General features: G+C 43.8%; 1 protein-coding gene across 1 annotated transcript in view; it reads right to left on the reverse strand.

Moving 5' to 3' along the window:
- Positions 1–285: 285 nt before the first annotated feature.
- The window catches only part of prim2 (DNA primase subunit 2), a 229083-nt gene continuing 202906 nt past the window's right edge, over positions 286–26462 (reverse strand). The window contains exons 12-13 of the mRNA XM_055635052.1: positions 17629–17697; positions 286–1311 (exon numbers count right to left, since the gene is read on the reverse strand). Coding sequence (XP_055491027.1) covers positions 1066–1311; positions 17629–17697 — 315 coding nt within the window. The 3' untranslated portion in view covers positions 286–1065. The remainder of the gene's footprint in view (positions 1312–17628; positions 17698–26462) is intronic.

Consider the following 26462-nt stretch of genomic DNA (forward strand, 5'->3'; position numbering starts at 1 on the left):
TCGGATTTACTAGAATTGACTGCATATTCACCACACCTGCACAGTAAGACTCGCAGCTGCATACATGTTTGTAATAATGATGATTCTAGTATTTGTTTCCATATTTTCCTCAGAAATCAAAAAGGAACAGAGCGTTTACTTATACTTTTTCATACCAGGTCAGAACAAAACTGCAAGCTGATGTGGTAGTAATTGCATACAGGGTTCACAAAGGTGTATAAAGTTGTGCCAAAGTTCAAAGTAATCAGCTTTAAGGCAATACTTGTGATATAGATTCGAAACCGATTCAAAATATCAGTGGAGGTTTATGGAAATTCCAGCATTGCAATAACATAATTTGCATTGCACAGTCCACATTATAAAATCTTGAACAGGAAAAAAAAATAGATTGGGATGCGTCTCTCTTCCAGAAATCTGATAGTATGATATAAGCTTTCTTATAATGTACTTATTAGGCATTAAGACAATGAGAAAGTACATTTCACAATACAGTGCAACGAAGTGCATGAAAATGATGGTGAATCCTCAAGTCCTCTTGTACAATTACAAATGCAATAATGCAAATTATTGGAAATGGAAGTCGCTTTGTTAGCTGGTGTGCTACAGCAAAGCATTCACAAACTTCTGTACAATTAACCTGAATATAATTGATGCCTTATAATGAATTCTGAGAAGACATTACCTTCTAAAAGTGTTGATGTTGATAAGATGTTACCAAAGTAATTTAACATTTCTTACAAGATGTGGGATAAAGACAAATTACCATTTTCTAGGCTGAGTTCCATAATGATCCATTGGCATAATTTACATTAAATGTGCCATTTGTTTCAAGGAAATGTTCAAGCACCAATGAAAGTCTCTTGTGTGCATTGTTTCTGGCAGTACGTATTTCAAGAAATACAAGTTATCTCGCTTTAGCCATTATGGAGAGAATTAATTTTACCTTAAGCTTATTTACTCATTTAAAGAGAAAAAAAACTAGATTGGGGAAAACATGGAACAAATTCACTTCAGAAAACATTCTAACACAAAATGCATTTCAATGGATATCAGTCGCATAGCGAATCATTCAGGATATTCTTCACTGAGAAGCTCTTCAATATTTATACCCTCCACATCAGTCGATTCTGCCTGGCTCGTGGCTGTGGAGACAGCGGCACTCTCCCCTTTGGGGGGTTGGCTGGGCTGGCTGCGCTGGGAGCTCTCTGGCTGGTTTGACTCTTTCTTTGTATCTCGGCTGCTGTTCAGAATCTTCTGACTCTCAATGAAATACTGATTTGGATGATTCAGAGAAAACCCAATTTCGTCAATCTAAAAAGGGAGATAGAAGTAAAACTTTGATATGCTAAACAAATTAGTCTAAAGTTCAAAAGGAAAAATGGCTGAAAATAGATCATAAACAACTGAGTTTTATATTTCGTGTAAAACAATATGACAATTCAATTTCAAAATGTTGTTTTAAATAGCGATGAAAGCAAACCTTTTAGATCAAATTACTATAAAATATTACATAACATGATATGCTGGCTCCAATTATACTAAATGCTATATGTAATACTTGCAATGTAATTTCTGCAATTATGAAAATGGCTTTAACAAACTAAAATCTTCCTCTCAGCATAAATTCTGATTTTTTATGTTTACTATCATTCTCCAAGCCAAAACCTTAGTATTAGACTGTGAGCACAGTTCAAACATTTTATATAAAGGTCAACTAACATCAAATAGTTACAGGATAGTTATCCATGTTCCATCTGAAATAGTGGACTTCAAAAACAAGCAATTCATGACCTAGATATTCCAACCACTTTTTCTCAACTTAAATAGGGTAAACTTGCACTTTAAAATATCAAAAACCAAACCACTGATTTCCAATAAAGCATGGGTAGTTGCATTTATATAAACACGCAGGGAATTTTGAATTGCATTACTAACAGTTTACGTTTGAAGTGGAGACACCGTTGAGAGGTTAATGATTTGTGTTCAAGTTCCCACAGGCAGCAAATCAAGGAATAAATGAAATGAAAGATCACAGTCTATTTTTGGTTGTGTTCGCTTGTGAAAGAATCTTGCCTCGATTGGCAAAACAAAACTCCTCTTTGAACAGAGTCAGAGAGTCAGAGAAAGATAACCGACCTTTTGGCTCTCAACAATTCCCTGACCCTCAAGCACACACCTACGCATTCTGATTTTCCCATTTTCATCAGCTTTCTTCTTCATTCCACCACTCATCTACACAGTAGGAGCAAGCCACGGTGGCCAATCAACGACATGTTTTCAGAGCGTGAGAGGAAAGAGCACTTCAGCAGAGGAAAGTCACCAAGCGGTCACAAGCAGGCACAGACAGAATAAGAATAAGGAAGGCTGCAGAAAGTGGTGGATGTTGCCCGGGTTACCGATCTCCCCATCATCAATGGGATCTGCAGGATGCACCGCCTCAAGAAGGCAGGCAATATTGAAGACCCACACCAGTCTGGCCATGCTCTTGTCTTGCTGTTACCATTGGGGAAAAGGTACAGGAGCATGAGAACCGTTACCTCCAGGTACAAGAACAGCTTCTTCCCATCAACCGTCAGGTTTATGTACCACCCTTCACAACTTTACTACAACCATACCTCAGCACCAAACCAGTACAGATTATCCACTACTGTGGTTGCTCTACATACTTCATTGTTTTGCATTTGCATGTTTCTGTTCACTTAGAATAACTGACTTTTATTGTGCTGGCTCATATCCAGTGCATCTAACAAATAAACACTCTTGATTTACACAGCAAGTATGATCTGTAATGGTGTTTAAGAGGGAACTGCAGATGCTGGAGAATCGAAGGTTACACAAAAAAGCTGGAGAAACTCAGCGGGTGCAGCAGCATCTATGGAGCGAAGGAAATAGGCAACGTTTCGGGCCGAAACCCAGAAGGGTTTCGGCCCGAAACGTTGCCTATTTCCTTCGCTCCATAGATGCTGCTGCACCCGATGATCTGTAATGGTGTTTGAAGCAGATGTATTTGTATAAACAAGTATTGTGTATATACTTGATAAGGAAAGATTTTGTTTTAGGACATAGGATATCGTGAGTACGGGTACTAATTAGAATGTCTTTACACAGAGACACAAAAGCCCAAAAGCTTTATTTCCATGCAAGATGATACTGAACATTCAAAGTCTAATAGTACAGTTTGGCCATGTTTTTCTGTGGACCATAGGAGTGCAAACAAAAAAACTGATCTCCACATGCTTTTGCTCTTTAATTTTTGAAATTCAAATAATATCAAGCTGAAAAGATAAAGTAAAATGCAAATGACTTCACCGAAGAAGGCCTTGGTAGTCATGACAGGTAGGAGACAGCCAAGTATAGATAAGCCTTTCCAGCCTCTGATCACTCCTTTAGGTAAGCACAGTGAGCCCAGATGCAAGCAACTCATTTTCCAGTAAAGACATGCGTTGAAAGGGTCTACTAACAAGGAATACAGATTCAAATAGCCGCATGGGAATATCCATTATGAAACGAAACCATAATTGAAAGTATCCTGGCTTGAATGAAACGTGGTTGAAAAGCACATTCTGTTTCTCAAATTACATATTTTAGTTAGGAATGCCCAGTGGTGTAACATTTTTGTGCCTAATCTGGGATTGCAGTGTTAAATGCTCAGAATATCTGGAACCTCAGTGTTGATTTATAAAATACAAAGACTATTAGATTAATCCGAACTGTTTCTGATGTAATAAGTGAGTTATTCCAGGGTCCTGCATTGTCAGGCTCAGCTGTCTAGAATACCCCCTTAGTTGCGGTCTTCTGACCATGCTGAGAAATCTAATTTCAAAGGAGAGCTATATCCAGGTGCGACAGAGGTTCACCTGCATCTCCTCCAACCTCATCTATTGCATCCGCTGCTCTAGATGTCAGCAGATCTACATTGGTGAGACCAAGCGGAGGCTTAGCGATCGTTTCGCCGAACACCTCCGCTCGGTCCGCAATAACCAACCTGACCTCCCGGTGGCTCAGCACTTCAACTCCCCCTCCCATTCTGCATCTGACCTCTCTGTCCTGGGTCTCCTCCATGGCCAGAGCGAGCAACACCGGAAATTGGAGGAACAGCACCTGATATTTCGCTTGGGGAGTCTGCATCCTGGGGGCATGAACATTGAATTCTCCCAATTTTGTTAGCCCTTGCTGTCCACTCCCCTTCCTCAGCCCTTGGGCTGTCTCCTCCCATCCCCCAGCCTTCGAGCTCCTCCTCCTTTTTCCTTTCTTTTCCCCGCGCCCCCCCCCCCCACCCCCCCCCCCCCCCCCCAGTCCCCCCCCCCCCCAGAAGCGTTTTGGCCCGAAACATTTCCTATTTCCTTCGCTCCATAGATGCTGCTGCACCCGCTGAGTTTCTCCAGCATTTATGTGTACCTTTGATTTTCCAGCATCTGCAGTTCCTTCTTAAACACGAGCTTTATATTTATATCTTTCAAACATCTCAGGTTGAACATGGATATTCCTGTTCTTACATACGTTGTAATTATTCCAAAGACCTGATGCCAAAGGAAAGTTCAGTAATTTATTTGCCTGAGCTTCATTTGCTTGCAAGCAACAATACAAATATTACATCCTTACTCTTACCATTTATATTGTACTTCCACCTAAAACTTCTGGATGGAAGTGAACTTGGCTAATTAAATTACTTTTATGCACTTCCACATTTCCACTGTTGGTATTGGTGGCATTGCACATGCCGGGGAGGGAGACTAACATCAGGCCACCACACAGGATCGTCAAGCCTGTTACACCATGCAATTAGATCACACTTGGTCACTGACCCAACTCTACAGGAGCATTGCAATAAACAAATAAAAGCCAGGCCAAATACTTAATTTTAAATCATTGACCAAAGCTTAATCAATTGGTTTTAAGCAGGAGCAAGAGATTGTGTGATTTAAGGTAAGAATTTCAAAATTCAGGAGGATTAGTAGCAGTAGATAATGTTTCCAGTGATGGAGTGATGAAATGTAGGGGTAAGCAAAATGCCATGGTCAGAAACATAAAGATGCTGCAAAGGATGACTGCAGAAATTCTACTAACCTTTGCATGCAAGTGTTTCAATATCAATTCTGAAAGGCTTGGGGTTAAGATTTGGACATTGCCTCCTCAGGCTTGACTTCAAAAACGGGAGTGAGAAATGATCTAACCTACCAATTCCCCTTTTACTACTTGAACATTCCATTTAAATTGCCCTATTAATCTTTTTATGTTCCAGGCTATACTATTCTAACTTGTGTACCTGGACCTGATTATTTAATTCTTGGAGTCGATCACACTGGTAAATCGACAGTGCATTTCCTTTAAGGCCAAACTAGCATTCCTAAGATGCAGCGTGCAGAACTGCTGACAATATGCCAAGTGGGTTAGAACCAGGATTTGTAAAGCTCTAATATAGCTTCTAATCTATTTCTCTTGACAGAAAGACCCATATTCCTTTAGTCTTCTGATTATTTCCTACACATATCTTCAACATTTTCATATCAATGCAATACAGTGTAAGGACTAACCAGTGCCTTTTTACCTCACCATTTTTAGGTTTTCCCCTTTACCCTATTCAAGTCCATTGAATTCCAAGCAGATATTCTTACATCTACAATGGAACTAACTTTGTCACACTTTCTTCAACATACATAAATAATTTCATTCTCCCATCTCCAATGCTGTCTATCTTTGTATTATCACCAAACCAGTAGAGTGACATCCTTTGCGCCATTTAAGTTTATAGAGTGGACAGTTGCCGATCCTGTGCAGATACTTCTGGGCACAACTCACAGCCCTGAATACTTAATCATTATCCCTAGTCCACGTCTTCTGCCACTCAGGCAATTTCCAAACTAGGTCAATCGTACGTCCTCATTTCCAACAACTTCAAATTCAAGCTAGCCCCTGGTGAGGATCTTTTTCAAATGCCTCCAAGATGCAAGGCTCTTCAAAACTTTATTTAAAAAATTCTCTCATCCTCTACAGTTATGCCGTAGTATTTTGTATCAATTATGGTGATACAAAAACAATCCTACAGTAAATCATAGAATCCTAAAGCACAGACCTTAATAGCCAACTCGTCCATGCTGACTGTTGCGTAGACATGCAAACTACATTTCCCCACATTAACCCTACACAGAGCATAGAAGAGTACACTGTAGAAAGCAATAGATGTTGGTTTATTCCTCTCTTCCGGTTTCCGGCCCCAAACATCACCCACTGTTTTTGCCCAGAGATGCTGCCTGACCCGCTGAGTTACTCGAGAATTTTGTGCCTATAGCCCACAATATCTGTGCCGAACATGATGCCAGAGTGCAGAAGGGTCTCGACCTAAAACGTCACTCATTCCTTCTCTCCAGAGATGTTGAGTTAGTCCAGCAATTTGTGTTTTTCTTAAATATACTCTAATCTCCCTCTGCATGCACATGATCCATATCGCTCCATTCCCTGCATATTTGTGTGCTAATCTAAAAACCTCTTAAACACCATCATTGTATCTGCCTCCACCACCACCCCCAAAAACACATTCCAGACACTCACCACCCTCTGTGTACAAAATAACTTGCCACGCATATCTCCTTTACCCTTTGTTCCTCTCATCTTAAAACTATACCCTCTAATCTTTGATATTCCCACCCTGGGAAAAAAAGTCATAATATCAAAGTTTTTAACTACCTGTTCAAATGCCTTTAAACATTGAAATTGTTTCTGCCTCCAACACCTGCTCTGGCAACTCGTTCCAGATATTCAAGATACAAGAGTGTTTAATTGCCATAAGCACCGGGAACAGAATAATTAAATTCTTACTTGTTGCATTAATGTGCTTGCAAATCTGCAGCAACACCACGAATAAATATACAACAATCAATTACGCAATCAATTATCTGTGACAGTAGTTACATAGAAACATAGAAATTAGATGCAGGAGTAGGCCATTTGGCCATTCGAGCCTGCACCGCCATTCAATATGATCATGGGTGATCATCCAACTCTGTATCCCGTACCTGCCTTCTCTCCATACCCTCTGATCCCCTTAGCCAGCGATCCCTGCGTACTACCACTATCCTACACAGACTAGGGACAGTTTTCAAATTTACCAAGCCAATTAGCCTACAAACCTATATGTCTTTGAAGTGTGGGAGGAAACCGAAGCTCCTGAAGACAACCCACTTAGGTCACAGGGAGAGCATACAAACTCTGTACAGACAGCACCGATAGTCAGGATCGGGCCCCTGGTGCTGGAAGGCAGCAACTCTACCAGGCCACTGTCAAAGAAAAATTCAAACCGTAACTGCGGGATAAACTGTTAAAATGTTAGAAATTGTTAAAATGCTACAAATACTCAGCAATTCAGACAGCACCAATGAAGAAAGGAACAGAGTTAACATTTCAGGTCAATGGCCTTTCAATAGAACCATGAAAAGCAAGAAGCTGAACCTGTTTCCAGATGCAGGGATGAGGAAGGGGCTTAATGAACAAAGGATATATGCGTGATGGGATAGAGATCCTACATTTTTTGTCTGCTCCACTGCTTCCTCTCCCAGTTTGACCTGGTCACCCCTACTGAAATCTCCAAACTCATTAGTTCTTCCAAACCCACTACCCGCTCCCTCGACCCTCCCCAATCCACTGCTACAGTCCTGCCTCCCCGTTCTCTGCCCCTACCTCATTAATCTCTTCAACTCCTCATTGTCCCAAGGAATTGTCCCCTCTGCTTTCAAAACTGCTGCTGTCACACCAATCTTAAAGAAACCTGGTCTTGATCCCTCCTCTCTCATTAACTATCACCCAATCTCAAACCTCCCCTTTCTTTCAAAAACCCTGGAGCGTATCGTCGCGTCACAACTTCATTCCCACCTTCTCGCGTATAACCTATTCGAACCCCTCCAATCTGGATTTTGCCCCCTCCATAGCACAGAAACTGCTCTCCTCAAAGTCCTCAACGACCTCCTCACCTCTGCTGACACTGGTTCCCTCAACATCCTCATCCTCCTCGACCCGAGTGCGGCCTTCGATACCGTGAACCATAACATCCTGCTTACCAGACTTAAAGACCATGGCATTGAAGGTTCTGCACTCAGCTGGCTCCGTTGCTACCTTTCCAACCGATCCCACTTCATCTCTCTCCATAACCACACCTCTGCTACAGCCACTGTCACTCAAGGCGTTCCCCAAGGCTCTGTTCTCAGTCCCCTCCTCTTCATCATCTACATCCTACCCCCTTGGTCATATACTCCGTCCCGTTCCTGCTCGCCGGACCTGGAGCACCTGACGATCTCATGCCGCCCATTCTACCTTCGCCGGGAGTTCGGCTCAGTGATCGTCACAGCCGTCTACATTCCACCGCAGGCGGACACCGACGTGGCACTATCGGCCCTACACGATGTGCTATGTTGACATCAAAACAAATACCCGGATGCGGCTATGGTGGTGGCTGGAGATTTTAATAAATCAAATCTCAAGAAGGTCATGCCAAACTTCTACCAACACATCACGTGTGCCACCAGGGGGGAGAGAACTTTGGACCACTGCTACACACCGTTCAGGAAAGGCTACAAGGCCGTTTCACTCCCTCCCCTAGGAAAATCTGACCACGCTGCTATTTTCCTGTTGCCGGAGTATAAACAGAGGATAGTTCAGGAAGCGGTAGAGACGAGGGACGTAAAGCGGTGGTCCGACCAGTCAAAGGCCATGCTGCAAGATGCACTGAGTGATGTCGACTCAAGAGTCAAGAGTCAAGAGTCAATTTAATTGTCATTGACTCGGACTCGGTGACTACCGAGAACATTGACTGGAATATGTTCGACGCAAATTCCAGTGACGTCAGTGAGTTCGCGGAAGCAGTCACGGACTTCATCGCAACAGTAACAGTTTTGTTCGAAAAGGTGCTTACCCTTACCGTGGGGACATCGCAACATCGTCCCCACGGTAAGGGTAAGCACCTTTCCGAACAAAAAACCCTGGGTAGACAGGTCTGTTCGTGTGGCCCTGAATGCTCGCACCGCTGCCTACAACTCGGGCCTGGCATCAGGAAACATGGACGTCTACAAGGCAGAGTCCTACCAACTGCGAAGGGCGGTGAAGGACGCAAAGAGAAGGTACAGAGACAAGATGGAGTTACAGATGTAGCAGCAGGACACCAGAAGCCTGTGGCAGGGGTTACGGATTGTAACCAACTACCAGAGCACCCCTTCCTCATCCGCAAGTGCCGGCACCTCCCTAGCTGATGACCTGAACTCCTTTTACGCTCGTTTCGAGAGGGGCAACACCACTCCAGGTCTGCCGACTATCGACAATACCGCCAGCGGGCTGGCTACCGAAGCTGAAGGGAGGAATGTGCACACATTCTCGCTGTCCGAGCACGACGTGAGGAGGGCTCTGACACGGGTGAACACGAGAAAAGCTGCAGGCCCCAATGGCATCTCGGGGCGAGTACTCAAGTCCTGTGCTACGCAGCTAGCTCCAGTGCTCACTACATTATTCAACCTCTCCCTGGACAAGTCCGTGGTCCCTGCCTGCTTCAAAAAATCCATAATTGTACCGGTACCAAAAAATGCCTCCCCAGCCTGTCTGAATGACTACCGTCCGGTGGCCCTTACCTCGGTAGTCATGAAATGCTTTGAGAGGCTGGTGAAGAATCACATCTGCGCCTTCCTCCCTCGGAACATGGACCCGTTGCAGTTCGCATACCGTCCGAACAGATCCACGGACGATGCGGTCTCCCAGATCTTGCACACCGCTCTCTCCCATCTGGACAGCCAGAAGGGGGGCTACGTGAGGATGCTGTTCATAGACTACAGTTCAGCCTTCAACACGATAGTCCCCACCAGACTGGCCGGGAAGCTAATGGAATTGGGGCTCAACACCTCCCTGTGTGCCTGGGTCCTGGACTTTCTCACCGCCAGGCCCCAGATAGTCAAGATGGGAGGGAATACATCGAAGTCCCTCACCCTGACCAAAGGATCGCCCCAGGGTTGTGTCCTCAGCCCCCTATTGTACTCCCTGTACACACATGACTGTGTGGCTAGGTTCAGCTCCAACTCAATAATTAATTTTGCTGATGACACTGTGGTGGTGGCCCTGATCTCAGACAACGACGAGAAGGCCTACCGGGAGGAGGTGGCTGGTCTAGCACTCTGGTGCCAGGATAACAGCCTCCTCTTGAACATCAAAAAAACAAAGGAGCTGATCATGGACTTTAGGAGGGCACATCATCCGAGGACGTACACTCCATTGAGGATAAATGGGGATCCTGTGGATAAGGTGAACTGTTTTAAATATCTGGGAGTCCACATCTCCGAGGATATGACATGGGCATCACACGCCTCAGCACTCGTAAGTAAGGCAAGGCAGCGCCTTTACCACCTCAGGCAATTGAGGAAATTCAGTGTCTCCGAGGATCCTCCAGTGCTTCTACGCAGCGGCGGTGGAAAACATCTTGTCTGGGAACATTACCATCTGGTTTGTGAATTGCTCTGAAAAGGACAAGAAGGCTCTGCAGAGAGTAGTGCGTTCGGCCGAACGCACTATGGGAACTTCACTTGCCCCCCTGCAGGAACTATACATCAGGAGGTGCAACTCCAGAGCCAACAATATCATGAGAGACCCCTTCCACCCCTGCAACGGACTGTACCAGCTGCTACGATCAGGCAAACGCCTCCGTTGCCATGCGGTGAGAACGGAGAGGTTGAGAAGGAATTTCTTCCCAGAGGCCATTCGGACTGTAAACGCCTATCTCACCAGGGATTAACTCTACTGAACGTTTTTCCTTCCATTATTTATTATGTAAAAGAATATGTGTGTTATGATTGTGTTTATAGTTTGTTTGGTTGTTTTGTTGTTTGTCTTTTGCACAAAAGTCCGCGAGCATTGCCACTTTCATTTCACTGCACATCTCGTATGTGTATGTGACAAATAAACTTGACTTGACTTCAAACTGGACTTCCATTGCTATGCTGATGACACCCAGATCTATCTCAGCACCAAGTCCCCCCTCCTCTCTCCCATATCAACTCCTGCCTGTCAGCCATCAAATCTTGGATGCAACTCAACTTCCTTAATTTAAACAGTAACAAAACAGAATTTCTCCTCATTGGCTCCAAATCAACACTTACCAAAATTAACAACCCCACTCTCACTATTAACGGCACCACTGTCTCCCCATCATCTCAGGCCCGCAACCTTGGCGTGATCTTTGACTCAACCCTCTCCCTTGAGCCTCACCTGTCAAAACATCATTATTTCACCTCCGCAACATTGCCAAAATCAGACCCTCTCTCACACCCTCCGCTGCTGAAAGACTCATCCATGCCTTCATCTCCTCCCGACTGGACTACTGTAACTCTCTTCTCTTTGGCATCAATTCCAGCAACATCAACCGACTCCAACTGGTCCAGAATGCAGCCACCCGACTCATTACCCACACCAAATCCTGGCACCACATCACCCCAGTCCTCAAAGAACTTCACTGGCTTCCCATTTCCCACCGGATCATCTACAAAATCCTGGTCCTCACCTACAAAGCCCTCAACCACTTGGCCCCCCCTTATCTCACTGACCTCCTCTCCCCCTACCAACCCTCACGGTCCCTCAGATCCATTTCAGCCGGTCTCCTCTCCATTCTGAAATCCAACCTCTGCACGTTTGGAGACAGAGCCTTCTCCAGGGCAGCTCCCAGGCTCTGGAACTCCCTCCCACAATTGATCCGAACTTCTGAGTCCCTCACCATCTTCCAGTCCCGCCTCAAGACCCATCTCTTCACCTCTGCATACCCTTAGTCCCATGTCCCCCTCCCCTTTGCATCTCTGACTTACTGCTCTATTTTGTTTTGTTCCTGACTCACCATGTAAAGCAACTTTGAGTCCTTGAAAAGCGCTATACAAATAAAATGTATTATTATTATTATTAAAATCTCCTCAAGGTATATCTACTTTGAAGAAGTTCTCCTCCACTCTCCGATGAGAGCTCTGCAACATCCTCTCTCGCTACTCCCCCTCTGTGATATCTTTCATTCATTTGTTCTATATCTCGCTACATCAACGTCTAAATTTCTCATTTCCCTTTCCCCTGACTCTCAGACTAAAGAAGGGTCTCGAACCGAAACGTTACCTGTTCCTTTTCTCCGGAGATGCTGTCTGACCGGCTGAGTTACTCCAGCTTTTTGTGTCTATCTTCAGAAGAGAATGATATTACTGACAGAGAAAAGCAATCATTGAGCTGGAACTGTGGGATACAAAACTCTAGAGTTTGTGAAAATATGAAATAAAAGAGAATGCCGGAAACACTCAGCAGATCAGTCAGCATTTGCAGAGAGAAACAAAATACAATACCACAGTGTTACAGGTTGATAGCCTTTCATCATAAGTGGACATTTTATTTTTTTCCCCATTATATAAAACTAACATGAAACTATAAAAGCAATTTTGTTTTCCCTACTCTGCAATTTGCTTTCGTATGGCATCGATTTTAATCTTGTTGGCTACCATGTGACTGCAATGTTTCTTTCAAAACTTAATTTGATTGTTTTTCCAAAGCCTCTCCATTTTACAAATTATTTTTATGATTATAAGCATCGATTTCGCATCCTTTCCCAACATGAAACCATAGCTCATTCAGGACCATCTTGGCAATATTACTGCCTGGAGGAATGTTCCCCACTATCAGTTCTCCACATCAGAAGATATGTCTGTGCCTTAAATCTAACTGATTCAGTTTGCACCATCAAAGCTGATCATTAACAACTGTCACTTGGTTTTCAGTAGAACAGTAAAAATCCAAAAGAGTCTTCAGAATTTTTATTTCATGTCCTGACCCGTATTTAATGTTCATAAGAATGACATTTTCATTTCTACTGCTTCCTTTTCCAAAACCCATTTCTCAAAAGCGTTGGCAAATTTCTGCCTCTCACTGTTAACTGTGTATAATTCTTGAAAAAATGGGTCAAAAGGCATTTTCAGATGGCATTTGACAAGGTTCCACATAAAAGGCTGGCACACAAGGTAAAATATGGGGAACAAAGTCATCTTGCCTTGAAGATTGATTTTGATTTGATAACCAGAGCGATGAGTCAAAAGAAGGGTCTCGACCCAAATCATCACCGATTACTTTCCTCTAGAGATGCTGCCTGACCCGCTTGAGTTACTCCAGCCCTTTGTGTCTACCTTCAGTTTAAATCAGCATCTGTTGAAATAAACTGTTCTATCCCTAGCTTGAACTAGCCAAGTTCCCCTGTGATTGGTTCTTGAACCTCAATTGGTTTTGATTTATAGTAATGACTTTGAGGATAGGGCTGAATGGCAGGATTCCAAGTTTGCCATTGGCATGAATACAGCTGGAACACTTGATACAATGGGTAAATCTGGACTCTGTAACAGGATAGAGATGAGTTGAGTGAATGAGCGCAAATCTAGTCGCATGGAGTTTAACATGGGAGAGTGCAAGGTCACGCACTTCAATAAGGGAAATCGAAAGGTAGACTGCAATTTAAATGGAGAAAGATTGCAGATGAGCAGAGCGGAGAGGGACTTAATTATTCTTATTCAGAAATCAAAAATATTATCAGGCAGGTGCAACGAGTGAATAGGAAGATGAATGGTTTCTTAGCCTTTGTCGCAAGAGGGTTTGAGTTGAAAAATAAGGAAATGTTGTAACAATTATACAGGATACTGGCGAGTCACACCTGGAATATTGTGCGGTAAGGATATACAGAAATAGGAGACACAAGAAACTACAGATGCTGGAATCTTCAGCAAAACAAGCACAAAAGTGCTGGAGAAACCAGTGGATCGGGTAGCATCTGTGGAGGGAATGGTTAGACTTTGTTTCAGGTCAAGACCCTTCAGACTGATGTAGAGGAGAGAAAGCTGAGATGGGGAAACGCCTAGCAAGTTATAGGTGGTAACAGATGAGAAGGGTGGAGTTAGTGATGAAGGCCAGAGTTGAAAAGGAGACATAAGGGTGTCAGGTAAGAAGAAGAGTGAAATGTAAAACTGGAGGGAGGAATATGGTTGGAAGGGGACTGGGAAGGTGAGAGGGGGAAGGGAATGAGAGGGGATTAAAATGAGAGGAGATACAAGGGAAACAAAGAACTCGAGGATCGGAGATTGGCATACCGAGGAGGGGAAAGCAGCTGGGTGACTGGGGCGTTAAGTATATCCATCATCACTTGCCTGACTTTGACACACCCCCACCACTCCTTTCCAGCTTTATCCCCTCCATCAGTCTGAAGAAGGATTCCAACCCAAAACGTTGTCTGTCTATTCCCTCCACAGATGTTGCCTGACAGCTATGTTCCTCCTGCATTTTGTTTTTTTGTTGACATAGCAGACAGTTCAAGAGATTTGCTAGGCTAATTTCTGGCATAAGGGGGTTATCCTATGATGAATGGTTAAATAAATTAGACCTACATTCTTTGGTGTCGAGAGAAATGAGGGGTGATCTCACTGAGGAGGTTCTACTGCAGTTGTACAGGGTCATTCTTGCCATAGAGGAAGTACAGAGAAGGTTCACCAGACTGATTCCTGGGATGTCAGGACTTTCATATGAAGAAAGGCTGGATAAACTCGGTTTGTACTGGCTAGAATTTACAAGATTGAGGGGGGATCTTATAGAAACTTACAAAATTCTTAAGAGGCTGGACAGGCTAGATGCAGGAAGATTGTACCCGATGTTGGGGAAGTCCAGAACAAGGGGTCACAGTTTAAAGATAAGCGGGAAATGTTTTAGGACCGAGATGAGAAAAATATTTTTCACACAGAGAGTGGTGAATCTCTGGAATTCTCTGCCACAGAAGGTAGTTGAGGCCAGTTTATTGGCTGTATTTAAGAGGGAGTTAGATGTGGCCCTTGTGGCTAAAGGGATCAGGGGGTATGGAGAGAAGACAGGTACAGGATACTGAGTTGGATGATCAGCCATGATCATATTGAATGGCGGTGTAGGCTCGAAGGGCCGAATGGCCTACTCCTGCACCTACTTTCTATGTTTCTATGCCTATGTTGAATGGTGGTGCAGGTTCGAAGGGCCGAATGGCCTACTCCTGCACCTATTTAATATGTTTCTATGAAGCATATATGATCCTGGGGGGCACAACTGAGAACATGTTGCATTGTTTCCACTAGTGAGTGAATTACAATGTGAGGGAACATAATTACAAGATTAGGCAGTGGCCATTTAAATATTAGCTTCTTCTCCCAGACGCTGGTGTATCTCCGGGATTCACTATCCAAGTGGAGCAGCTTCCCAGCTGTTATCGGGCAACTGAACAACCCTCTCATCAGCTAGAGTGCAATCCTGATCTCCCATTTATCTCAATGGAGGCTTGCGGACTTTCTTTAATCGGACTTTATCTTGCACTAAATGTTGAAACCTTTATCTGTGCACGGCTCGATTGTAATCACGTATAGTCTATTTTTTGATTGGATAGCACGCCAAAAACTGTGCCTCGGCACACGACACAATAATGGACTAAATGTAACTGCAGAAGCTAGATCATTGTGGGTACTGAAAAGGGAAGATAAACTTTTGAAAGAGCTCGGAATCGAGAGCTATGGGGAGCAGGCTTGCGAGGGCAATATTTTCTTAATGTTCTTAAAATACAACCCCCATGATACATCTTTCCTGCACCAGACATTTCTCCAGAGGAGCTGAAAAATGTTAGGCCTCAACCCCAGGGGAAAGTTTGCCCAATGTCCCATTCTGACACAAGGGAATCGATGAAGAAAAAGCTTGATGGAATCTTCAACAGTAGTGAACTTGTTTTATGATTTTTTCATTGATTTCGTTTTGCATTTGCAAAGAGAAGAAATTCTTGCAATGAGCGGTAACACAAAACAGAACCACACAACTACCAGCCTGAAGAAGGGTTCGACCCAAAACGTCACTTATCCATGTTCTCCTGAGATAGTGATACAGTGTGGAAACAGGCCCTTTGGCCCACTTGCCCACACCGGGCAACAAGTCCCAGCCACACTAGTCCCACCTGCCCGCGTTTGGTTCATATCCCCCCAAACCTGTCCTATCCATGTACCTGTTTGTTTTTTAAATGTTGGGATAGTCCCCACCTCAACTACCTCCTCTGGCAGCTTGTTCCATACACCCACCATCTTAGACCCACTGGGCTACTTCAGCACTCTGTGTCTTCCTCGCAACTAACAGTATAAGCTCCCCCACTCACTTTTGTCTGACATTCTTATACAAATGCGATTTGTTTCACCTCTACATGCACCTTATAAACAGCATTGGTCAAATAGAAACATAGAAAATGGGTGCAGGAGTAGGCCATTCGGCCCTTCGAGCCTGCACCGCCATTCAATATGATCATGGCTGATCATCCAACTCAGTATCCTGTACCTGCCTTCTCTCCATACCCCCTGATCCCTTTTGCCACAAGGGCCACATCTAACTCCCTCTTAAATATAGCCAATGAACTGGCCTCAACTACCTTCTGTGGCAGAGAATTCCACAGATTCTCCACTCTCTGTGTGAAAAAGGTTTTTCTCATCTCGGTCCTAAAAGATTTCCCCCTTATCCTTAAACTGTGACCCCTTGTTCTGGACTTCCCTAACATCGGGAACAATCTTCCTGCATCTAGCCTGTCCAACCCCTTAAGAATTTTGTACGTTTCTATAAGATCCCCCCTCAATCTTCCCCAAATACCCCAATCCAAATTGTATTTGGTGCTTGCACGCAACAGGTTTGGAAAATAAAAGAATCTGATAGTTTGAGGTAGGTTACTTATTCTTTGCAGCATATCCCACAACCTCCTGCTAACTTCTGGGTTGATCACCTGTTCTCAGTCAGTTACATGGCTTGTGGTCAAATTTTGTTTGAATCCACTCAAATTGCCTTATGAGGTTTTCTTCCAATGGTGCTGCAATTTGAAAGCATATTGTGGTTTTATTTATTTGGGTACATCTTAATACTCTGCTTTGCCTTACAGTAAAGTGTTTTTATGCACGACTGACGAAGAAAAAATACAATAATAAATTTGACAAATGGTCCAGTAGTGAATGATTCTTGGAATCCTTCCGTGGCACAACATCATTTCAAATACAAAATGAGCATCCTGACTGTCCACAAGTTTTGATTCATGTACAATTCTTTGTCGTAACTTTTCCCCTAACAATATTTTGGATAGTTACATTGGTGTTTTTAACATTCTGATCAAGATGAAATAGGAGATAATACTCCATAAAATGCTTTGAAGAAACACTTGTCATTTTGATAGATAGTGCAGCAAAAAGGCTTGTGTGATTTAATTATCTATTAAGTTAGAATGTGATCTCAGCTGACAATATAGTGTAGATAACTGGTTTTAACACCATGAAAGGAAACATTGGCCTAGTTAATGAATCAGATTTTACATATCACCCCCCCCCCCCCACTCCCCCCCAATCCTTAAGAAATGTATGCAATTGCAAACTGTAAAAGGTTGCTGTGAAATATAAATGCAAGGTATAGTGCCCAGTAATTGAACCATTAAAAATTAACAAATGATGGCAGCTAATGATAGATGTGAGTATTCTTCTGGGACGGTAGCTTTTATGCACCAGTCACCGTCACTTCTCAAGGCTGACAAAGACACTCTCATTATTCGGCAATGGAAATTAAACACGTCCTTACATTGTGGGTTAGCTCAAAGTATTTCTGACAGGCCAGCTGGTAATGCATCCCCTTGACTAAATCCAGAATCTGCAGAGAGAAAAAAAAGAGAGACATGGACAAAACTTGGGTCATTCAGTTTCTGGAGTAATGCATTGCAATAATAAGCATTTAAAAACTGCATAATGTCTTTGTAAATATAGCGATCATAACGAGTAGGATTTTTTTTTAACTTGCAACAAGATCTTTCTGACACATTCTACCTTTTAGCTGAAACTCAACCAACAGATTTAATCTAATGGAGATGGCAGATAAATAGAGTAGCACAGTGTGGGATTACCACTATTCCTATGATTCTAATAAATTCACTCTCAGAAGCTGAACAGAACAAGGAATGAATGGTCCCAGTCTGAGCAACTATTGCCAACATCACCACATTTTGTGTTATTCACTCTCTCCTAATTCTAGATAAACCTATTCTGCTTGCTTGATATAAAGTGATATCCTTTATCAGTTTGCTGCAACAACTGCTGAGAACTGACAAGTCGTGCCTTCATTTTTAAAGCTTAACAGAATGTTCATTTACTTTTCACCAATGAAATGCATTCCAAATGGGTGAAATTAGAATATAATCATAATCCTGGAAAAGTTTGAAGACTTGTTGATGTTGCTTGTTGGCAATGTTTGAAATATCAAAAACAAGGGCTGTTGGGATTTATAACACCTGGTAGCTACCACTGAATATCAATATCAACAAAACCCCATATGTCAGGCTGTTATTCATCGATTACAGCTCGGCATTTAACACAATCATCCCCCCCAAGCAATGTTACCAAACTCTCAGAACTGGGTCTCTGCGCATCCCTCTGCAATTGGATCCTCGATTTCCTCATTCACAGACCACAGTCGGTTCGTATTGGTGGAAATGTGTCAGCCTCGATAACAATCAGCACGGCAGCACCTCAAGGCTGCGTGCTCAGCCCCTTGCTGTACTGACTCTATACCCATGACTGTGTAGCCAGTGACAGTGCAAACTCCATCATCAAGTTCGCTGACGACACCACTGTTGTGGGACGTATCACTGATGGGGATGAGTCAGAATATAGAAGAGAGATCGAGCAACTGTCCATATGGTGCCAGCGCAATAACCTGGCCCTCAACACCAGCAAAACGAAGGAACTGATTGTGGACTTTGGAAGGAGTAGGAGGGGGACCCACAGCCCCATTTATATCAACGGGTCGATGGTTTAAAGGGTCAAGAGCTTCAAATTCCTGGGCGTGCACATCTCTGAAGATCTTTCCTGGTCTGAGAACACTAATGCAATCAATAAAGCTCATCACCCCAACTATCGGTGGGGGCGCTGCAATGGCGGCAGCCCTGTCAGCAGCGCGTTAGTTTTTTCAACTTTATTTATTTTTTTTAATATGTTTTAAAGTATGTTTTTAATGTTTCTTTGTGTGTTTTGTGTGGGGGGTGGTGTGGGGGAAACTGTTTCGGCCGCCTCCTCCATGGAGAGGCGACTTTTTCCAGGTCGCCTCCCCCGTGGCCTAACAGCAAGGATCGGCGCGGCCTTTCCTGGAGACGCGCCCGGGGCTTCAGCGACGGGCGCAGCGTGGACTCTCGGCGTGGAGCGGGTGAGCCCTCGCTGGGGCTCGCTGGAGGGGAGCGCTCCGTTTCGCTGGCCCGGGGCAGCCGGCAGCCAGAAGCCACGCGCGGTCTGCACAGCTACAGCTGGCGCGGCGTCTACAACCCGGGATCCCTCATGGGGGACCCGGAGGAAGAAGAAGCCATCACTGCCGGCCCGCGGCCACATTCTACCGCGGGCGAGGTGGCGACTTACCATCACCCCTGGAGGGGAGCTTCGAACGCTGGTCTGCGGTGGTCTGCGGTGCTTTTGGCTGCGGCGCGGCGGGTACTTTAAACTTTAAATCTCAACCACCGGCCTGCGGCCTACACCAACTTAAAGCCGCGGTCTCCGGTGGGGAAGAGCCGATCCTGGACTTACCTGGACTTGTACCTTGTCCTTTTACCATCTGGAGACCCGCAGCAATGGCTGCGGAGGGTTGAGGTCCCGACCACGGGGGAAAATGGAGGAGGACTGGCCCAATTGTGTGCCTTCCACCACAGTGATGAATGCTGTGGTGGATGTTTATGTTAAATTTTTATTGTGTTTTTGTGTGTGTTCTTTATCATTGTACCGCTGCTGACATATTCATTTCACTTGCACTTTATGTGCAATGTGACAAATAAGCCGAATTGTATTGTATTGTTGTATTGTACTTCCTGAGAAGATTACGAAGAGTTGGCTTGTCAAGGAGGACTCTCTCTAACTTCTACAGGTGCACAGTAGAGAGCATGCTGATCGGTTGCATCGTGGCTTGGTTCGGCAATTTGAGCGCCCTGGAGAGGAAAAGACTACAAAAAGTAGTAAACACTCCCCAGTCCATCATCGGCTCTGACCTTCCTTCCATCGAGGGGTTTTATCACAGTCGCTGGTTCAAAAAGGCTGGCAGTATCATCAAAGACCCACACCATCCTGGCAACACACTCATCTCCCTGCTACCTTCAGGTCGAAGGTACAGGAGCCTGAAGACTGCAACAACCCGGTTCAGGAATAGCTACTTCCCCACAGGCTATTAAACTTGGCTCGGACAAAACTCTGATTATTAATAAACCATTATCTGTTATTTGCACTTTATCAGTTTATTTATTCATGTGTGTATATATTTATATTATGGTATATGGACACGCTTATCTGTTTTGTAGTAAATGCCTACTGTGTTCTGTGTGCTGAAGCAAAGCAAGAATTTCATTGTCCTATCAGGGACACATGACAGTAAACTCACTTGAACTTGAACTTGTAAGGTATTGCCAAGTATCTCTGTCAGTGTCACTTGGCAGATCAAAGCAAATATCATTGTTAAAAATGGACTAGATTGCAGCTGTGAAAACGCTCAGTTAATTCAATCGTCATCCTCTGACATCATTGTTATTGTGGCTGCCATAAATTAACTGAAAACATTTTAATGTGTGTATGAGCCAATAAAGATGCTTGAACCTGTGAAATTATTTAAGAATTTGAACTGTCTGTTTCCTTCATTGGCTACAGAGTAACCAAATAGAATCCATCATAAGACAGAATGTCATGCGCCCACGAGGGGAATAAAAACAGATATTGTTATATGTTTAATAAAGTGAAGATAAAATAAAACAAATTTCACACCTCTCCCTTGTTGTGTGTAATGCTAATGCCCTGAGGACTCTTTGGTCTGCAGTCGTGCCACTAAATTAAGACATGAGCATTGCGTTGCTGTCAGGGCCCGTGAACTACAAACGCAGGGAGGCATAAATGTCAACAGTCATTTCAAACACCATTCATTATATGCTGCAGGGCTGTGTTGTAAGGGCAAGGAAAATGAAGACATTCTTACAGGTGGAGAAACAAGGGAGTTTCTGTTCGTCTAACATGCTAAGCTGACACAATAGGTCACAGCAAACAAAAAGCGAATAGAGAACATTCATGAGTATAATGGGCCTGTCCCACTTAGGCAACTGCAGGAGACTATGCAGTCGGCACATGGTCGCTACATGTTCGCGGGAGGTTGCCGGGCAGTTGCCTTCATGGTCGTGAGGAGTTCCCACATTCTGGGAACTAGTCGCAGCCTCATTATGGTCGCCGTAAATTTTTCAACATGTTGAAAAATTAGCGGCAACCAGAATGAAGCCGCCATGAAGAGTAGTGAAATTCTCGTGCCGTAGGTGGGTCGCCAGGAGGTCCTAGTGGGTTGCCAGGAGGTCGAAGGTTCTCGTAGGTTGTAGCCGATGCTGGGCAGTGAATTTCATTGGCTCATGGATAAAAAAAATGTAAGCAGTAGTTTTTAGAACCAAGGATCACCGATTGGTAATGTTAATGTCCACTGAGCTTCACAGCCGTGTATCTCTGGCTTCTTAAAAGTTGGCTCCACTCCTTCTCCCCCCTTCTTTAAAGGACTTACCATACACTGTGCTTTAGCCGTTTTATTTACAGCGCCAACCTACCGGTTCATCGCGGTATGTGTCTGCATCGTGAGAATTTCACTCAGACATCGCTCCCCTCGCTTGCCCTGTCCCCCGCTGCATAATGGGCTGGTGATAGAAGCGATGTGTGTGTGTGTTCCACTCTGACAGTCGCCGTTCCAGTTACCGGTTTTTCAGGCGACTGCCAGCAACATAACAGACCCTGAAAAATCGCCTAAGTGGGGCAGGCCCATTACTCCCTTTTTTGCAAAGTGCTGGAGGAACTCAGCACGTCAAGCTGATGACATTTCAGGTTGGGGACCATTGCTCAGACTGATGGAGTAGGGGGAGAAAACTGGAAAAGAAAGTTTGGGAAAGGACTAAGCCTGGCAAATGATAGGTAGATTTTGTAGAGATGGAAGTGGAGGGGGTTTGGGGATGATTGACAGATGGGTGGAGACAATGACAAAGAAATAAAGTGAAAAGAGGCTAAAAGGAGACGAAGGTAACAGATAAGAGGATTGAAATGTAAAGAGGGAGAGATATAGAAGGAAAGGGACAGGGGAAGGGAATAGAAAGGGAAGTGGGGCTCCAAGAAGGGGTGGGGTGGGGGTGAAGAGGAGGACGAATTTAAAATTTAAAAAATCAATGTTCATACATGGGATTGTAAGTGGATATGAGAGTTTGCTTCAAGTTTGCTTGTATGCTCACTCTGGCAGTGGAAGAGGCCAAGGTTAGAAATGGCGGCATGGGAAAGGAAAGGGGAGTGAAAATGGCTTGCAACTGGGAGATCCAGCAGGCCGTGATGGATGTATCCCTCATTCTGCCTTTCACTACTACTCTTTTCTCATCTGACACCTTTATGTCTCCATTTCAACTCGAACCTTCGTCACTATCTCCACACATCTGCCAACTCCACCCCACATTCTCTCACCTATATCCACCTCTCACTTGCCAGGCTTTGCTCCGCCACTATAACTCTTTTCCAACTTTCTCCCCTGTACCCCATCAGGCTGAAGATGGGTCCTGACCTGAAATGTCATCTGTTCATTCACTCCACAGGCGCTGCCTGACCCGCTGAGTTCCTCCGCCACTTTTATTTCCTCACGATTCCCGCATCTGTAGTCTCTTCTCAGTCCCACTTTTGTCTGACTCTCACATAGATGTGTGATTTGTTTTCAGTGAATGCTTTTGGCTACTGCAAAGCTAGTACTGTCAAAGCTGTATCGAGAAATGCCCAATAAAGTACCAGTTCATGGAAGGTAGAACATGTTGGTAGCACCGTAGCGCTGCTGGTAGAGCTGCTGCCTCACTGCGCCCAAGACTCAGGTTCAATCCCGACCCTGAGTGTTGTGTCAAGTTCTCCAACTGACCTCGTGGGTTTCCACCGGGTGCTCTGATTTCCCCCCCATCACAAAGACGTGAGGGTTTGGAGATTAATTAGCCTTTGTAAATTGCCTGTATAGGGAGTGAATGCTAAAGTAAGATAACAGAGACCTTGTGTGAACAGGTGATCGATAGTCAGTGTAGACTCGGTGGGTCAAAAGGCCTATTTCCATGCTGTCTCTTTCAATCAATTCAATGAATCTGAAACGTCTTATAAGATTCCTAATTGACTCCACAGTGCTGAAATTATGTACATCCATGCGAAGGAACAGGGAAAGAGTTGACCATCACTTCTCATCTATGTCATGGAGTTGGGGCTCATCTCATAGTCTTCAGTGCAGTTTAGGCTGATGCTCCTAGAACATGACTGGGAGTGTTACATTGTGATGAAACATTAAACCAGGTCCATAATAACCATGGTAGATGAATATTACAGATCAGATAGCCACTATAAGCACAGCAAATAATTTCTGTGGAGTCTAACCTCAATGTAGATATCTATCTATATACTATTAAAACTGTGTGTGTGTGTGTGCGTGCGTGCGTGTGTGTGTGTGTGTGCGTGTGTGTGTGTGTGTGTGTGTGTGTGTGTGGGTGTGTGTATGTGTATGTGTGTGGATGTATGTTAGATTTGGCCTTTGATTCCTTGGTCCGCCAAAACCACATGCTGAAACTCTGTGAGTTTTTTCCATTTCGCTGGCTAATTCACTATTACATTCACCCCCCACTCCTCCCCATTTGGACATTTTTCACACATTTTTTAAATAAAATCCCGCCCCCCCCCCCCCCGCTCACTCATTTTGTCGCCTCCTGCTAGCCAGCGACCATAACGGCTGCTGACGCCCGGCTATGCTCGAAAAACGCCGACATTTTTCCCAACCGGGGTCTGAAGCACGTTCGGGGACCAGACCCAACGGGTCTGCACTTGGTCTAGTATATATTAAAATCTTTACTAAGAAATATAACTAAAGCAGATTATACAGTCACTATCATGCTGTGTTTGTGGGAAGTAACTGCAGATGGCAGTTTACACCAAAGATAGACACAAAAAGATGGAGTAACTCAGCTGGTCAGGCAGCATCTCTGGAGAAAAGGTATATGTGAATTTTTGGGTCGAGACCCTTCTTCAGACTGAGAGTCAGGGGAGAGGGAAATGATAGACATGAAAAGGAACATAGAACACATGAATGAAAGGTGTGCAAAAGGACAAATCAAAGCCAGCAACGATGGAGCCCACAATAGTCTATTGTTGGCTGTGGAGAAGGTGATAACGAGTGATACAAACAATGAAACTTAGATGCAAGACAGTGAAACTAGTATGACGACTCGGGTGGGGGAGGGATGGTGAGACGGGGGATGCAAGAGTTGATTGAAGTTAGAGAAATCAATATTCATACCGCAGGATTGTAAGCTGCCCAAGTGAAATACGAGGTGCTGTTCCTCCAATAGATACTGACGTTCACAAATTAGTTGTCAGTTTGTTAACTTACAATGAATACACTTCAAAAAAGTGTTTCTGAGAGAATGAAAGGTGCTGTATAAATACAAATGTTTAAATTTGGTCAACTCATTGTTCTATTTCTGACTAGCACTGAGGGACCCAAGTGCTGGCCATTTACTTGTATCACAAGTCGGAAGCTTATGAGGCAATATCAAACTTGAAAATGTAATACTTAAAAGTCCCCAACAACATTATCTGTAGGAATGAGCCTCTGCAATTTCAATGGTGTAGAGAAAAAAATTTGGTTGAGCAAATTAAATGGTTGAGCAAATTAAATTGGTACGAAGTAAAATGACTTTGACAATTAGAAATCTGGATGGGATGCTGTTATAATACAAATCCCCACTGGACATTTGAGAGATTTGCCATCTCTCCATTAGTTGGGAACTGTCTCAACAGCTCCATTTATTCTGTAACATTGTCAGAAGTGCAACCACTGGGATACTGCTGGCAGAGTACACCTGACTTAAATGATAATTATTTTGTCAAAAGTGTAACCCAATAATAACTGCCACCTTCAATGTGAATTGTCAGGGAAGGAGCCACCAGCACTTCCATCTTGTATTTACAAGTCTCAGGTAAACTTTCTGATCTTACTTCACATAGTACATACAGAGTATTTCATAATCTGTAGTACACATGACAATTTAATACACAATGACAACTACAATGAGAAACAACAAAGCCTAATACTTCTTTTGTTTTAATCTTCAAGAATTTAATAAAATCTGAAATAAGGGGCTTGCTTGTTATGCGGGGGTGGGATGGGCGGGGGTGGGGGTCTTTTTGTCTGGTCAGGTTGAGACGATCAATTTAAAGCATCAAAATAAACTTATTTTCTTGAATCTGGGAAGTTATCAGACATTTATACATGTGTAGGAAGGAACTGCAGGTGCTGGTTTAAACCGACGATAGACATAAAATGTTGGAGTAACTCAGCGGGACAGGTAGCATCTTTGGAGCGATGGAATGGGTGACGTTTCGGGTCGAGACCTTTCTTCAGACTGAAAGTCACGGGAAAGGGAAACAAGAAATATAGATGATGATGTAGAGAAATGTAGAACAAATGAATGAAAGTGATGTCAAAAAGTAACAATGATAAAAGAAACAGGGCATCGTTAACTGTTTGCTAGGTGAGAACAAAAAGCTGGTGTAACTTGTATGGGGGAGGGATAGAGAGAGAGGAAATGCAGGGGTTACTTGAAGTTAGAGAAATCAATAGTTATACCCCTGGGCTGTCAGCTGCCCAAACAAAATATGAGATGCTGTTCCTCCAATCTGCACTTCGCCTCACTCTGACAATGGAGGAGGCCTAGGACAGACAAAATGTAGGACTGGGCGATTGTTTCACTGAAAGATCAAACGTAGGCTGGACGTTCATTTCACTGAACACCTTCGCTCAGTCCGTCTGGAACTACCTGACCTGGTTGCGAAACACTTTCATTCCCCTTCCCATTCCCACACTGACCTTTCTGTCCTAGGCTCCCTCATCTATATCTCTCATTTCCTTTTCCCGTGATTTTCAATCTGAACAAGGTTCTGACCCAAAACGTCACCCATTCCTAGGCATTTATGCATCGTAAGTATTGGCCTGGATTTTACGGCCAAATTTAACAATTGCTGTTTTAATGTAAATGTCATTCATGAACATGGAGCACGTTGCAGTTAACCTCATGAAACAACAGGTCAGCCTCAATCACCCCCTGGTGCTTCATGATGCTGCTGCAGCTGTATGTTAACTTTCTACTACTTTCAATGCAGAAAGTTAAAGCTATTACACATCTCCAAAAGGATAAGATTCAGTATGGAAACCACCAAGTAATTGACAAATAAATCGATTTAAAAACCAAGAGAAGTAGCTGATGAGAGTTGGGGGCTGATTTCTTCTTCAAACAGCAAACCATTTAAAAAATGCAACTGATAGATTTTTTTGTGAACTAATGCTATAAGACAAAGCTGACTTTATAAAGA

The sequence above is a fragment of the Leucoraja erinacea genome, chromosome 5 (assembly GCF_028641065.1).
Source record: "Leucoraja erinacea ecotype New England chromosome 5, Leri_hhj_1, whole genome shotgun sequence".
In the NCBI taxonomy this organism is placed as follows: domain Eukaryota; kingdom Metazoa; phylum Chordata; class Chondrichthyes; order Rajiformes; family Rajidae; genus Leucoraja; species Leucoraja erinaceus.